Source organism: Furipterus horrens, unplaced genomic scaffold (assembly GCF_987537825.1).
Source record: "Furipterus horrens unplaced genomic scaffold, mFurHor1.1.pri manual_scaffold_13, whole genome shotgun sequence".
NCBI lineage: Eukaryota > Metazoa > Chordata > Mammalia > Chiroptera > Furipteridae > Furipterus > Furipterus horrens.
The window spans coordinates 18,344,188-18,359,648 of record NW_028327183.1 but is presented as its reverse complement, the minus strand read 5'-3'; the positions used below and the strand labels follow the sequence as shown (position 1 = coordinate 18,359,648).

The 15,461-nt window shown below is 40.0% G+C and overlaps 1 protein-coding gene across 1 annotated transcript in view; it reads right to left on the bottom strand.

Moving 5' to 3' along the window:
* PHLPP2 (PH domain and leucine rich repeat protein phosphatase 2) overlaps window positions 1-9,066 on the bottom strand; it is a 63,934-nt gene extending 54,868 nt beyond the window's left edge. The window contains exons 1-2 of the mRNA XM_090261150.1: window positions 8,949-9,066; window positions 1,791-2,071 (exon numbers count right to left, since the gene is read on the bottom strand). Coding sequence (XP_090117276.1) covers window positions 1,791-2,071; window positions 8,949-9,047 — 380 coding nt within the window. The 5' untranslated portion in view covers window positions 9,048-9,066. The remainder of the gene's footprint in view (window positions 1-1,790; window positions 2,072-8,948) is intronic.
* Between the last annotated feature and the right edge of the window lie 6,395 nt (window positions 9,067-15,461).

The following is a 15,461-nucleotide window of genomic DNA, read 5'->3' as shown; positions in this document are numbered from 1 at the left end:
TTCATTCTTTTCTAAGCAATCAGATCTTCAAAAAGCTACTTCATTATAAAATTATCAAGGCCATAGAGCTGAGACAAACTACACTTTAAGTAGTTTAGATTCACAAAAGTAAACTACATTGCACTTGGGTTCTTAACACAACTAGCAGGGGCAAGCCAGTTCAGGTGGGGTTTTCTCCACATTTTTAAAATCTTTGTATACATATACACTAGTATACAATTGAGTAAGTCTTCCTGTTTAAATACATCAACTTCACCAATCACTACCAGCTGTATGTAGGTCAAGGCCTTCTACCTGATAAAATTAGATCAGAATCAGTATTAAGATTTAGAAAAGCTTAAGGATCACCCTGTCCGATCCTTTCGTTTTACAAATGGATTTAGGAAATGTAGTTAACTGGTGAACAAGGAAAACATTCAAGGGCTAATCTACTTTTTCCAAATCTTAAATGGGACACATAATAAACCTCAGCTTAGACTTTTAAAATGACATCAATTTTTAGCTCAGGTAAAGGTGTCACTATTATTACCCCATTTTAGGTATAAGTGGGAGCTTCCTTTCTCACTTTCATGAGTACTAAATCCACAGCTTTGAATTCTGTTTCAAGGTATTTATTTATTACAGAGAAGGGGTAGGAGAGAAAATCACTGGTCAGGCATAAAGAGCTCTTATTTGACATCTAATTCAAAGAATAGTAATTTTTTAAAAATGAATCAAAGAATTCACATGCCCCGTATATGACTACTCTAAGAAGACTTTTCTTCTTCATATAAAAAAAAATTAAATAAAACATAAATGGCTTTTAAACCTATGAAAACATGCTCAACTTCACTAAGATAAATAAATACTACGTAAAATGACAAAATAAAATTCCTATCAGATTTGCAAAAATCTAAGTCATTAGGGTTGAAAAAACATTTGTCCTTGGAATGCTATGATTCTCTAACTTAAAAACTGTTGACAATCATTCCTATTCATAAGCACGTGTGAGCTCATGTATGAGTGTGTGTCTATATTTATACATAAAATTTAACACTGATATTTTCTAGAGAAAGTAAGGGGAAAATAGGTATATTTTTATGTTATTCATCAAAGTGTAACTTCTACAAAGAGGAACTTGACAATATTTATCAAAATTATAAGTACACATAGCCTCTGATCCAGCAATTCAACTTCCAGGAGTTTATCCTATAGACTCCTACACAGGAGAAATATCATTATGTACACGCATATTCTCTGCAACACTGCCTGTAGAAGTAAAACAAATATTACCAATCTGAATGTCCATAAGTAGGAGATTGGCTAAAAGCATGGCAGACTCACAAAAAGGAATATTATGCAGCCATTAAATAAATAAAAAATATATAAATATTAATATGGAAAGATTTCTAAATAATATTAAATCAATGTGTTGATACAGAACCATTAGTTTTAAAATTTATATGTAAACAGACATATATACTACTTATGGTTTCCTTTTATGCATTTCAATTTCATTCCAGTTACATGTATTACTTTAAAAAAAAAACATCTTATAATATTTATTTTAAATTGAGATATCCAACCTATTACGTAATCCAAATGAAGTAACTTCAAATTTTCATTCACTGGCAGTTTTTAAATTTAAGAATCATAATGTCAACATACTAAGGACAAACCTTTTTTCAAGCCTAGTGACTGCAATATCAACATCAGTTCCAGCACAATTAACATCCTAAAGCCCACTTCCAAGCAGAAACACATATTACTTACACAGCAGCAGAATTAGAGTGGTAAGACTCAGACCTTACCTGACCAGGTCTCCATGAAGCTGTAAATAAAGACTTTCCCTTCCCTCTCCAGCACATATTTCTGATGCCGGTGTCTCCACTGTGCAAAGAACAAGGTGTAAGTCCGAGGAGGAGGAGGAGGCAGCGGAGGAGGTGGTGGTTGCGGTGGCAGTGGTAGTGTCTGCTCCATAAAGGTAAACACAGCCTCTCTTCACATCTTCTCTCAGCCAGTCTCTTTCTCGAGAGCCAAACCTACTTCTCCTATTCAAACAATTTCTGCTCCCATTGCGTTTCATATTTCTCTAAAAAAAAAGAAAAAAAAATCAAGAAAAATCATTAGCTAGAATGAGTTAGACATGTTCAGTACTCACCCCACCTTTCTGCTCTATATTCACCAACACCCTGCGCAATCAAGGAGTACTGCTTCCTTCCTTTCACAGAGCCTTTCACATCTGTCATGCCCATTCTTAACTTGGCAAAGTTAGTTTTCTTTACTATTGCAGCTGTTCATGTGTGTCCATCGTTTTTTCTTTAAAAAAAAAAACTATTTCATTTTAGAGAAAGAGGAAGGGAGAGAGGGCGAGGAAGGAAGGAAAACGGGGAGGAAGAGAGGGAGGGAAGGAGGGCAGGAGGGGAAGGGAGAGACAGAGACAGAGATACAAATTTGTTGTCCTACTTATTGATACACTCATTGGTTGATTCTTGTATGTGCCCTGACCGGGGATCAAAGCCACAACTTTGGCATATGGGGATGATGCTCTAAACAACTGAGCTACCCAGCCAGGGACCATCATCTCTTCAGACCCTTCTTATGTTTTCAAAAAATGTCAAGAATAATAAAACATCTGTGTATCTACTACCCAACTTTCACAAATTGTATATTTAGTCATATTTAGTTCCGATCATTAGTCTAAAGAACATATATACAATATATTCTTACATATGCAGCTGAAGCCACCTGGTAACCCATCACAATTCCACACCCCTTCACTCTCCCCAGAAACGAACACTCTACTGTATCTGGTATTGATGGTTCCATGCATTTTCATGTTTGCCATATACATACATACCTATAGACTATATAGTATTGTTTCATGTGATTTAAAACTTTAAGTCTTAACATACTGATATTTCACCCTGAAATATTTTTATTTGGTTTTATGTTGGTTTAGATATATCCTTGATAATACACCCAGCTCTTTCACTCTTTCATTTGAATATAATTCCATTTTTGAATACACTGCAATTTATCCATTCTCCTGCTGGTAGCATGTAGTTTGCTTCTAATTTTTCATTGTTGGAAACAATGCTGCAATAAATATTTTTGCAAATTAAAATTTTCTCTAGGGTCCTGACCCTCTGCCTCATATCCCAAATAAGGAAGTACAGAATGAACACAACACTGCACAAATACTTTCAATTCTCATCATGTTACAAAAAAATTACTGTTGCATCTCATAAATTAAGCATGTGGAATTCATATACATTGTAGGGTCACTTATCTCAAGGCAAAAACAACTGTTACAGCAATATAACAAGATGCTAAAGATCAACATTTATCTGCTCTATTTTTATGACAAGCCATTTCTGTTCCCTTGAAAAGAAACTTCCACTAACAACTACACTGACATACGTCTCCAGTGCACAACTTCCACTATTTCAGTAATATCCAATTGCTTGTAACTCCCCAAACACACCAACTAATCCACAGTTCCGTGACGTGTCTGAAATGTCCTCCTCCGTCTTGTCCGCCTGACTAGTCCATCAAAACTCTACACGGATGCCACCTCTCTACCCTCTCTATGGAACCTTCCCTGTCTCCCATCTCCATCTTTCTCCTCCTACCTAGAATTAATGATTACTCTCTCCTCAGCAGAACGTCACCGTGAACATAACTTCCATCACGATGCAGATCACAGTGGGTTTTAATTATTTATTTAATATTTCTTTCTTCTACGCTGAGATTCTATTACAGTGCCTTACCCCCTAGATGGCACAGAAATACATGAAGAACTCAGCTGACAACACAGAAATTTATTCCCAGCCTGCACATTAGCCCAATTAATTCTGACAAGAAGTTAAACAAAACTGGAGGGAAAAATCTCCATTTTTATAGAGAACCCTACAATCTTTATGTCAGCCAAAAAGTAAATAAAAAACACTTTTACTAACTATTCCTCAATGGAAAACAGAAGTACCTATAAATAAAGCAAATATTATTTTTTAATTACTGAGATTAGTATTTTAGGATGTCTGTAACAACTAAAATTCAAATTCTAAAGATGGTAAAGAAAGAGGAATGAAAAGTTAGAACATACTCCCATGTGGGAAGACAATAAGAGAATGGCTTCGCTCTTTAGGTTTAGGAAAACACAGGTAAATCGGTCATTTTGTAGACCTTAGGGATTTGAATATAGCTATTCAAAACCATGAAGAGTATTACTGATTCTAACTTTAGATAAGTAGGATAAACCCCTGCAACAAGGGGGAACTAGGTCTCTTTCTTCTCATCAAGAGCATTTTCTTAAAGCTGAATATCTCGGGATTAAAAAAGGGCTTTCAAATACTTATTTTATAAACACAGGGGCCATCATAGTTGTACCACTAAATAATTTTAACCGTTAAATAATTCATTGGTTAATTTTAAATATTCTTTATTTTTTAATCTTTGGGAAAGATCAACTGGTTCATTTGAAAACAGTATTCTATATGGTACATTTATACAAAGAAATTCTGCACTCAGTAGAGAGAAATTTTGCTCACTGCTATTGAGAGCATACAAGTACACACTATTCCATACAAGTATCAAAAAGCTTCTTAAAAACAAAACAAAACCACCAAAAAAACTTTGTACCCTGGCTGGTGTGGCTCAGTGTATTGACAGCCAGCCTGGGAACAGAAAGGGCGCCTGTTGGATTCCCTATCAGGGCACATGCCTGGGTTGGGGCCAGGCCTCCAGTTGGGAACATGCAAGAGGCAACCACACACTGATGTTTCTCTCCCTCTATCCCCTTTCCCTCTCTCTGAAAATAAATAAAAAATAAATAGAAACTTGGCCCACCAACCTTCAGTCTTAGAATAGTCAAGAACGACCCCAGGAAGTATTACATTAGTTAATCCATGATTTTTCTTCTGTGAGGACTTTTAAGTCAGTTTTAATGTGTATATTATTTCCTTTAAGACTAGAAATTCCTTAAGGAACTTTACAGTATTGAAACATGTGTTGCTGGTCAAAGAATGTACCCCCTGGCTATATGATATATTACACTGAAGATAGACCGCTGAATTAGAACTTCAGTAGATATCAATGGACATTTAAAAGGCCTAGATACTAAGAAAGCACAGGCCTTCTAGCAGCAATCTAGATGGACTGTTGAGCTATTATTAGCCACTGTTGAATTACCTAGTGCTTTCTTCTCCACTGCCCAAAGCATCAGGTAACTGCTGGAAAGGCCAGTACTATCCTCTGAGGTGCTTTCAGCTTTTAGAATCACTACTCCACTGGAATTGCTGGATTGAGAACATTTTATTTCCTCCCACCCTTACTCTTACATAAGAACTGTTGACAAACTTATCTAGAAGAGAGCACAACTACAATCTCCTCTCACATCATTCAAGTGTATAAAGAGCACATTTAAGATTTAAAGATATTTCTAGAAATCAAAAGTCTTTAGAGTAAGCCATGAATTAAGTACACACTTCAGTTTTATCCTTTAAATATCTAAAAATGAAGATAATATATGAGGACTGCGATCAGTTCAAAGGTGATAAACTATTAAAGGCCCACCTACAATTAACTCTAAGGTATGCATGGTAAAAACAGTCTTGTAAAGTAACTCTCCATACTCAGTGAGTACTATCAGAATGTAAAACATCCTAAGTGAGGAAATATGTTCCTGCATTCAACTTTTAAAACAATATGGGCTCATCTCTGTGAATATACATGTTAAATATTTTGTTCTTGTCTTTTAATTTTTATTGATTGATTTTAGAGAGTGAGGAAGGGAAAGAGAACAACACTGATTCAGTGTTCCACTTACTTATGCATTCATTGGTTGATTCTTGTATGTGCCCCGACTGGGGATCAAACCCACAACCTTGGTGTACAGAGATGATGCTCTAACCAAATGACTTGCCTGGCCAGGGACAAAAATATTTTGTAAGGGATGGGATGCAATAAAGAGAGGAAGAATATTTCAGTTCATTAAAATATTTTTGGTATTAATAAATTTTTAAAAACCACATACAGCCCTGGCCAGTGTGGCTCAGTTGGTTGGAGTGTCATCCTGTACACCAAAAGGTTGTGGGTTTGATTCCCAGTCAGGGCACATGCCTGGGTTACCTGTTTAATCCCTGGTCAGGGCATGTATGGGAGGTAACCAATCAATGTTTCTGACATAGATATTTCTCTCTTTCCCTTCCTCTCTAAAATCAATAAGCAATTTTTAAATAAATAAAATAAAACCACATACACATTATTTGATCAAAGCCTGTCAACTGTTATTCAAAAAACTAGTCTCATCACATTCCCTGACTAGATTAGTTGTAACGTCGTATCTTCCACAGACTTAAAAAAAAAAAATCCCCAAATTGGAGGAAACACCTAGAAAATTTATGCTTCAAAAGATACTTCCAATAATCTTAAGAGTATTAAAAACATCACACTATATTGCAACTACAGCTATAAAGGGGTACATCCTAAATAGAAATTTGCGAAATACATTTGGGTGCAGATTTTGAATCAAATTTTCCAATACTCCATACAGACAGGCCTACGTCTCATCTGGCTACACTACACTGGTTTAGTTACATTAGTCGTTTTATTAAGATCTGTATTTTCTGACAATAATTATGTTCCTAATTTGGTACTAAGTATACAAGAGGTACGAAAAAGAATAAGTCATTTCCAAAGGGTCCTCAGAAATAACATTTTGGAGATTATGACTTTCCTCCCAATTCAGAAAGTCTTCTACTTATATATTCTTTATCAGTTTCACCTGGCACAAAATTCAACTACTCGGCTACTTAAGGAAACTTCTGCATGTAGAACACACAGCACCCATTCTCCATAGTCGACCCCATTTCTTTGCAAGGATTATTTAAAGCATTAACCATACACAATAAAGCAAAAGATTCAAGGGCCTAGATACTGCCAGCCTCCCATACCACCAGCTGAGCACTATAATCAAGATCAATTTCTAGAATTTTTCTCATGGCCCCCAGATTGGAAGCCCAGGGAACCAGGTGTGAGTTGGACCACCTCCTGGAAATATAGAAAGGTAGGACCCTTCAATAAAGATGATCATTTCTCCGCCCTGGAGGGGCAGCTTAGTTGGTCAGAGCCAAAGTTGCGGGTTTGATATCAGGTAAGAGCATATACAAGCAGCAGCCAATGAATGCATAAATAAGTGGAACAACAAATTGATGTTTCTCTCTCTCTCTCCCCCAACTTCCTCTAATAAATAAGTGAATGAATAAATGAAGGAATATAATTTTTCAATTCCCTTCTCACAACTCTCGCCACACACACACAAATTTTTACTAAAAAAGCTAAAGTTGTTTACCTTCTAGGCTAGAGAGCATTACTTATCTCTCAGACCTGCCATTTCCTGATAAATCAGTCTGGTTACTTTTTTTTCTGGTTCACTCACAATTTACATTTTTGTGACCTTATGGTTTTAAATAAACACCCAAAAGCCTTTGGGTAATTATATTTGCAAGTTATGGTTAATTAAGCTACAACTAATATGTAGACGGTTTATGCAGAAGTGGAGATAAACTATGGAATGTTATTTCTTTAAATCGCTGGATAAAGATTGTAAAGTAGTAGCAGAAAAATTTTAATATTTTACAGTTCTATTTTATGTTGTTTTATGGATTCACCAGGTGCTTCAAATCTAGTATTTTTTTCAGTGTTCCCATCTTTGTGATGACCTACTAGTAATCTTAATGCCAAGTATATTTTGCTCACCCTCATTCCCAATTAACAACTCATGCATTTTCATTGTCTTGCAAAGTATTTTTGTTTTGGAAACACATCCAATCTTCTAATTTTCTTATCTCTCTTCCTTCTCCCTGAGAAGTTTTAAATCCTGCTGATTCCTCTACGAGAATTCAGGAAGGAATTCCATTCCATCTCCAGAAGACATCTAGTTTGCATATTTGACCTACAGAAAGAATTCCTTCCAACTATTTCAAAGGCTAGCAGAAGCTCCATCCAGGTAGCCTCCCACAACCCCTCCTTTTAACCCTCTTCCCTGTCCCCTCCCCACCCTACATCCCTCGTGTATTTGAACTTCTTGTCATCACCTTCTAGACTCCACTCTCCCACCCCATTTCCCTGCATCTGCTTTCATTTTCTCCTACTCCCCCCAATTCCTGCCAAAAAGCCCCGCAAGCTGCCTGTTGCATAACGGCTCCCCAATTACCGTCTCCCTGGATGGTTAGGCCCGCACCCGCAAGCAGGGATGCCCCTTTTTGTCCAATCCCTCCTCCCTTCTGCAACACGCCCAGCGATTCCCAGAGTTGAGGCTCCTCCGGGGATTCTCTCTCCAGCCGGGGCAGGACATACTCCCAGGCCGGCGCCTCGGAGCAGGAAGCGGGGTCTTAACTTCGGTGGTAACGCCTGGCGGGCAGAAGCTGCCCGCTGCGCCCGGCGCAGCCCCAAGCACACTGCAGTGCTCAGCCAATCACCGCCGCCATCCTCCCGCTGGGGTGATGTCTTCAGGTGTCCGAGGTGGAAGCCCTGCGTACTTCCAGCCCGGTTCTCGGGCCAGGAGCGACCGGCCCCCAGGCCCCACGCGCGGCCGAGGGAGGCAGAAGCGGGCCCCGGGTCCCGAAGGAAGCGGTAGGCGGCGGCGGCGGCCGGGCGGGCGCCGGACCCAAGGCGTGGGCCTGCGGGAAAGGTGGCTCGCAGCCAGGGATGAGCAGCGGAGGGGACGCCAGAGGATGAGGAGCGGAGGGGACGCAGGCGGCCCAGGCCTCAGCGGGGGCCAGCGCGGAGGCCTGGGCGGGGCCGCGGCGCCCCAAGCGGGACTGCGGAGCGGCGGAGCAGCCGAGAGGACCGACTGACGGACGCGGGGCGGGGGTCGCCGCCGGCAGCCGCGGCCAATGCGCGGGGCAAAGACCGCCGCTCCCCGCCTTTGCTCCCTCCCCAACCTGCTTGTCCGCTTGCCTCACCTTCAGGACCCGAATCCCGCCCGGCCGGCGGCTCGCGGGCGCTTCGGGCGGCTCCGCGGGCTCCAGGGGGCCCGCGGGCCCAGGCTCCACCTCCCCCATCGGCGGCCGAGGCTGCACTGGGACGCCCGGCCCGCGCGACGGCGCGCGGAGCTTCGGCGGCGCGCGCGAGCAGCCCGCGGCCCCGCCCGCGGCCCGCCAGACCCGCCCCGGGCCCCGCCTCTCCCGCAGCCCCTTCGGACCTGCGTAGCTGCGGACAAGATGCGTCTGGGCGCCTTGAGCCGCACGCTGGCCGGCTGGATGCGTGGATTCCGCAGGCGGAGCCGGGCGCCACCGCAGGGCTGGGCCTCCGCCGCCGGCAGCCCTCCGTTTGGAAAACTGAGGCTCAAGGAGGGTTATTTACATCCCCATCTTCGAAGAACGGGCTGGACAAAGGGCAGGTGTCAATGGTGACAGGACGCTGCTCTCCACAGACGGTGGCTCTTGTAACTTTATTCACCAAGACGTTTCCTATCTTCCTACTTCTGAATTGGCCTGCCACCCTCACTTACAAAGCCATTGAACGGATTGTTGAGAATACTCACCTTAGCAAGGAGCTTTCCTTTTCCTTATTGGAGGTGCTCACGACTTTCAACAAATCCGACCCAACCCTGTGTACGAAATGTTAATTAACTCACCTCCCGGCCACATTTTAATTCCGTTTCTCCTCGTGTAAAATCAGTCTTCAGTTCCCTGTCTCAAGCAGTGATATGGTCTGTGAGCCACTTTATTATTTGCAAGGATGACTCAGAAAATATTTATGTTAAGTTTCCGAATTGGTGGTAGTGTTGTGGCTGGCCAGTGGGCCAAATTTGGAATCAGAAAGCCTATTTCCAAGTCTCAGCTCCACCTCTCACCAGATCTTTACCTTTGTGCAAGTTACTTGATCTTAGATTTTGGCTCTTCAGCTGTGAAACAGACATTAATACCTACCTAGCAGTTATGAAGATTTTGTGAATACATGCAACATGTTTAGCACAGAGTAAGGATTCAGTTAGCTATTATACATGTGAATTCCCAAATTTAAGATTTACTCAGTTCCTTATTCTTTTTCTGTTCCAAATTTTCCCAGGAAACCTAGACTTCTGGATTTTTAGATATGCCTCTTACACAGGTGTTGATGAATCTTCAAGCAACTTGCAAAATAATTTGAGCTTTGAATAATAAGTAAAGATGGTATCACCTGTTACCCATTGCTTCAGCTTGCCCAGTCCAGACCAACTATGTTTTAACTGCAAGCTTAAAAGGAGATTTGCTACCTAAAATAGCGCCGTCTGTGCTGCTCTCTACTATGATTGGTATGCATTTGGAGATACTTTAAATTCCAAGACAAAATCTGACTCTTGCAAAGATTCTGATCCTGTACAAATTATTTCCTCTGTAAGTTTGGTCACTACTTTCTCCCTTTATAGGAGTTACCTTGTATATACAAAATTTTGCTCTCCAGTAATCCTCACTTCTTTCTCATTTTAATGAATTAAAAATTATTTGTGTGTGTGTGTCTTGGTGTAAAGTGAAGAAACCTCTTAGGTTGTCTATCTCCTGGGTTTTCCCTCTAACTTGAAATTACTTTCAAGAAAGCTACTCAAAGTAATTAGCTTCCCATTTCAATGCTTACTGGGTAATTCTTGTAGCAAGAACATTAAGCAGAAATGGACCCAACCAACGGCAAGCAAGTAAGGGGAAGAATAAAAATGTGGTTCAGAATTAGTGTTTCTAAAGCTTGTCTGTTGATGTATTACATATACATTACCTTTTCTAAATCTCATGAGCAGCAGCTCTTTCCTGATTGATCACTTGAAGGGGAAGGATGTCCCAGGACCATCATTTGAGTTCATGCTGGGCAACAGCAGTGGTAGATGATTGGGGGGCCAGGGGGTGTAGGTGGGTTGTACATGATTGTGTGTGTGTGTGTTTAAATTAATGGGGTAGTGGGCTAAAGAATCAATTCAAAATACAAGCATATGCTAAAGTTATGTATTTACTACTTTTTTAATTAATACCTCTTTCACAAGGAAAAAATACAAAAAAAACTACCAGCCCAGATATTGCAGGGGATAATTTATTATGCAGCTCCCTTTAAAAGGTCTCCATGATTTAAGATCCAACTCAATAAGTAGTAACAACCAGTTGACTGTTTTCTTTTCAAATCACGTACTGCCATTAACATTATACTGTTTCAAAGGTCACATATTCATGTTCTCCCCAATTCAAGGCAGTGTGCATTATGTATGCCAAGGGTTATGTAATTACAATTTCTAGAATTGGTAAACAACTGAGACTAACCCTAAAAATAAATTCCTCTGGGATTTTTTGGTACAAAAACCCATCTGCCCTCACTGCAGGTTCATTACAAAAATCACTATTTAGATCGAGACATAAAAGTTATTAGACTCCAACCTCCCTGTATCCTTCCTATAAGCAGCTGTGCATTTACCTCTCCCTTCATCTGGGTACACACACACACTTCAATCTCAGGAGTTTTTCCTAATCCTCACTACAAAATGGAAGGGATGTCTAAGGAAGGAAAGTTCAAATCTATCAAATTTTCATAGAGGGAACCTTAAGAGCTTACTACATTGGCTTACTTTTCGATCACCCCGACTCTTTCAATGACTACAAAGTCATCTTTAGGCCTAAATCCCTTGTTATTCTACCAAAGGTTGAGCAAATATAGATATTCCTTATTTTGGTTCCAATTAAACAAGCAGTATTTACCTGGCTTCAAGGTTTGAAGGAATTTCTTCCTTGAACATCTTTATACTATTTGAATATGGGGACAATTGAACTAGAGAAAGAAATAGCATGGAAAACCCTTTTCAAAGTGATGAAATTAATTTAGTCCTTCTAGATTGAAGTTCAAATCAGAACACTACTCATTATATAGTTAAGTAGATTTCTGGAGTCTATTAATTGCTAAACTTTTCTATTGTAGCTTTTCTCTTCTCATTTAATTACATGTAAATGAAGGTGTGAACTAAATATAGTATTAGAAACAAAGATGAATTTTCAGCCACATGTAAGTAAAGATTATAGGAATATTACTTATCAAACAGTGCCAAAGGGCCCTTCTGCATAAACCAGATAATTGCCAAGGACTGCATCTTCCTCCTTCTCAATGAGGGGGCTGTCACGTTCTCCCTTCTCAATTAGGAGATTGTCTGGAATCATGTGAGTAACAGAAAACCTAAAGCTTCCAACTTCCAGCCACTCTCACTTCTATGAAAGTTTGTATAAAACAGATCTGGATGTATAATTCATTTTGGCTAGTCAAGATTTCTCTTCCCTGTCACAGATATCCGTGAGCAATTCACAAATAAAAGCCTGTACCTGAAACCCTATGACCACCCCTCACACCCATTTCACCCTGATATGATTTCTTTGCCCTGTGTGAGAATTCACCTCTGTGGAGAAGACAAGCATTCACATACTCCTAGAGTTAAAATTTCCCATTACACTTTTCACTGTCTACAAGTTTCTTCAAGTTGTTCAAATTCCCCTCTTGGTGAGATTTCTGTGTAAAAGGAACATCAACAGATCAACAAGTTTATCTCAAAGCTCTGGAGTAAGAATTCATTCAAGGCTTCTCTAATCCACTTGTAAGAAGCGAGGAAGCAAATTTTAAATCATTGATTATTGACTTTTTATTATTAGTCACTGTTCATAATTTGTTTCAACCAAAAGACAATACACACAGCAGAATTCTAATGCATCCCATGTAAATGTTTACATCCATTTTATTCCTCACTCGCCTCTAAGACTTATCATTTGATTTTAATTTTTTTTTTTACATCTCAAAAATATGTCTGCAATAATTAGAATTTCATTAGCCGTCCCACTTAGAAACAGCCTTTTAATAATTTTACAGTAAAGAAGATGTGATGGGACTTAATGAAAATGTAACTTACAATATTTTGAAAGAAAAGATACTTTACAGGGACACAGTGGGAGTTCACAGAGGAAAGACTTCAGAAGCTCTTTCCCATGAGGCCCCAAAATAGAAAACAAAAACAAAACACACAAAGCGCAACAGCAGGTTCCAAAAACAAAAAAACAAACTCCAATGCTTTATCTTGAAGCCAGAATCGGCCTCGTGGTAGTTCATGAAGCAACTGTACAAGCTGCTTCAGCATTTTCTTCTGTTTATATGTTCCAGGTCCTGGAACCCCGTAGATGGGACCCACTCACTGCTATTGCTTGAAAAAGTTATTCACTTCCAGTTCTGTAAGCAGCCCCACCCCAAGTTGGTCAGAGTGTTTCAGACTTCAGCACATTCTGAGCAATTCTCTCTCCAGTGATCCTGCCCATCCCCAAGCTCATGAGAACACATGTGTACCACCTCTCCACCAAACTCCAAGTTTGTGAAGATCCACTTTTAGCCCTCTAGCTCTCTCGGTTTAGGATAATGTGGATAAAATGCATTCACTAGGAAAATATATATACATATTCAAACGTTTCCCTCTGGTTCTCACAGCCTAAATATTTTCCAACGCAGAAGATAATGAAGTTGAATCTCTCAAAAACAGTACCCCCCTAACTGCCAATCTCTCCTGGAAGAACATAAAAATGGAAAGCTTGTTAGACAGATAGAAATACTTAAACCGTTAGTACTGGACAGTTTTAAAAGTATTTTCTCATGTGAATGGGACAAAGGAGGGGTATGAGCCACATCTTAAACCTAGCAAGAGGAAAGAATCCCCTCCCGAGAGTTACATTGAGGAATGTTTCTTTAAGTGAGAAACCCTAACATGAAAAGTTGATCACCATACACAGCATAAAACATTCCATGACTGTCCAAATCACCTCAAGGTAACAGAACTGGAGCACTGTGGGAGACGCTTCTTGGGTAGAGCACCCTTCCTACAGTTTTTTAAGATAACTTAGGTGAATTATCCCTTAGGATTACTGGGGGGAGGCGGGGTACGGGGCATGGAGGAAGGGAGAGGAAACAAATTACTCTGGAAGAGGGAAAAATGAGGTAAAAGTGCATGTGAAACTGTCCACGTGTATGTAGGCTCACTGCTTATCACCCCTAAGTTATTAAAACAGCCGTGGAAATCACTCTGTCCTCACAATGGCTCTTAAGTTGTAAATCTATCCAAATTTGCTCCCCCTTGAATAGTTATACTAGGGAAAGAAATTACTGAAATGTGTAAGTGTTCATAGAAATTAAGAGATTTCTCCTTTTAGCAGCAAGGCCAAGTGAGAGAAGAACTAATTCTGACCCTAGTAACTAAGGCACACTGAAACCTTTAAAGATCTGATCATATGAAACAGTCTTCATCACCATCAGTATCCTAGGCAGTTATTTGGCCTTTAGTCTACGATGCCTGGGTTCACTCTCTGAGATCACTTCATATTCTAGACAGCACCCTTTGTGTTAAGGCCATGATTTTTATTTCTTCTAGACATAGCTATGGATGATCATATAACACTCTACCTTAAGACTAGGATCACCCAAGGAGATGCCGTTATTAGAGCAGACCCTTTCCAGCTCCATTAGCTAACACTGTCTTACAGCATGATCTTCAGCAGATTTCTGAGATTCAACTCAGTTCAACTAAAGAAACTTGAGCTGGTTAACTATAAACATGAGAGAGAAAATAAAGCCTCCACAACAAAGAGGAATGTTAGACAAATTCTATTCAAGAAATCCACCAATATTGTGTTAATCCGATCCTGTTTCACAGCATTAAGTATCCATCCAATGAAATCAATCTGCAGAGAAATCTTTATAAAGGCTATTTTTCAGAGCAGTCGTCTAAAATATATACTTACTTTACTGAAAACTACGCACAATATAATATCCTATCCTTGACTCAGTCAACCACATACCCAGTGGAGTAAGTTTTAGCAAATCTTGCTCTTATATATTAGTAAGACCAGAAAATTTTCCCTTTGGAGCCTTTAATTCAACTCCAGTTTGTCAAGTGTTAGGACTAGTCTAGCATCTGATACAGAGCTAGATTTGACAAGACACTGAAGATTTTAAGTAAAGGCTTGGTGAAATGGAGGGGGGAAAATGGATATTTGTGAACCCAGGTTTAAGACCAAAGCCAAAGTAGTCATTATACTGCACTCAATACAGTAACAACTGCCAACATTTTAAGAGCAAGGTGGGCCTGACTTTTTCTTTCTTCTTTAGTATATCAGACCTGGCACCTGTGCACCTGAACATACACAGTACATTCAACACGTGCCACAGGAGAGTCACCCGACTTTATTCCAGCAACTCAATGTTAAGGTTTGAAAACAAGGGCCCTTTCTAAAAAGCACTCGGCACTCTTAATAGTTTTTAAAAACCTCCAGACCTCAGGCCTTTGATGCAGATATTAGTAAGACTGGCCTCTCTCAAGAGACCAATTTCTCAGCCTCTGGAAAGGCTAATCCTACCCTATGGTGTCCACTCCTCTGACACAGGGGATAAGGAAGCTACAAGGCTTCATTCCAACATCATAAAGTACAATATAGGAAAGA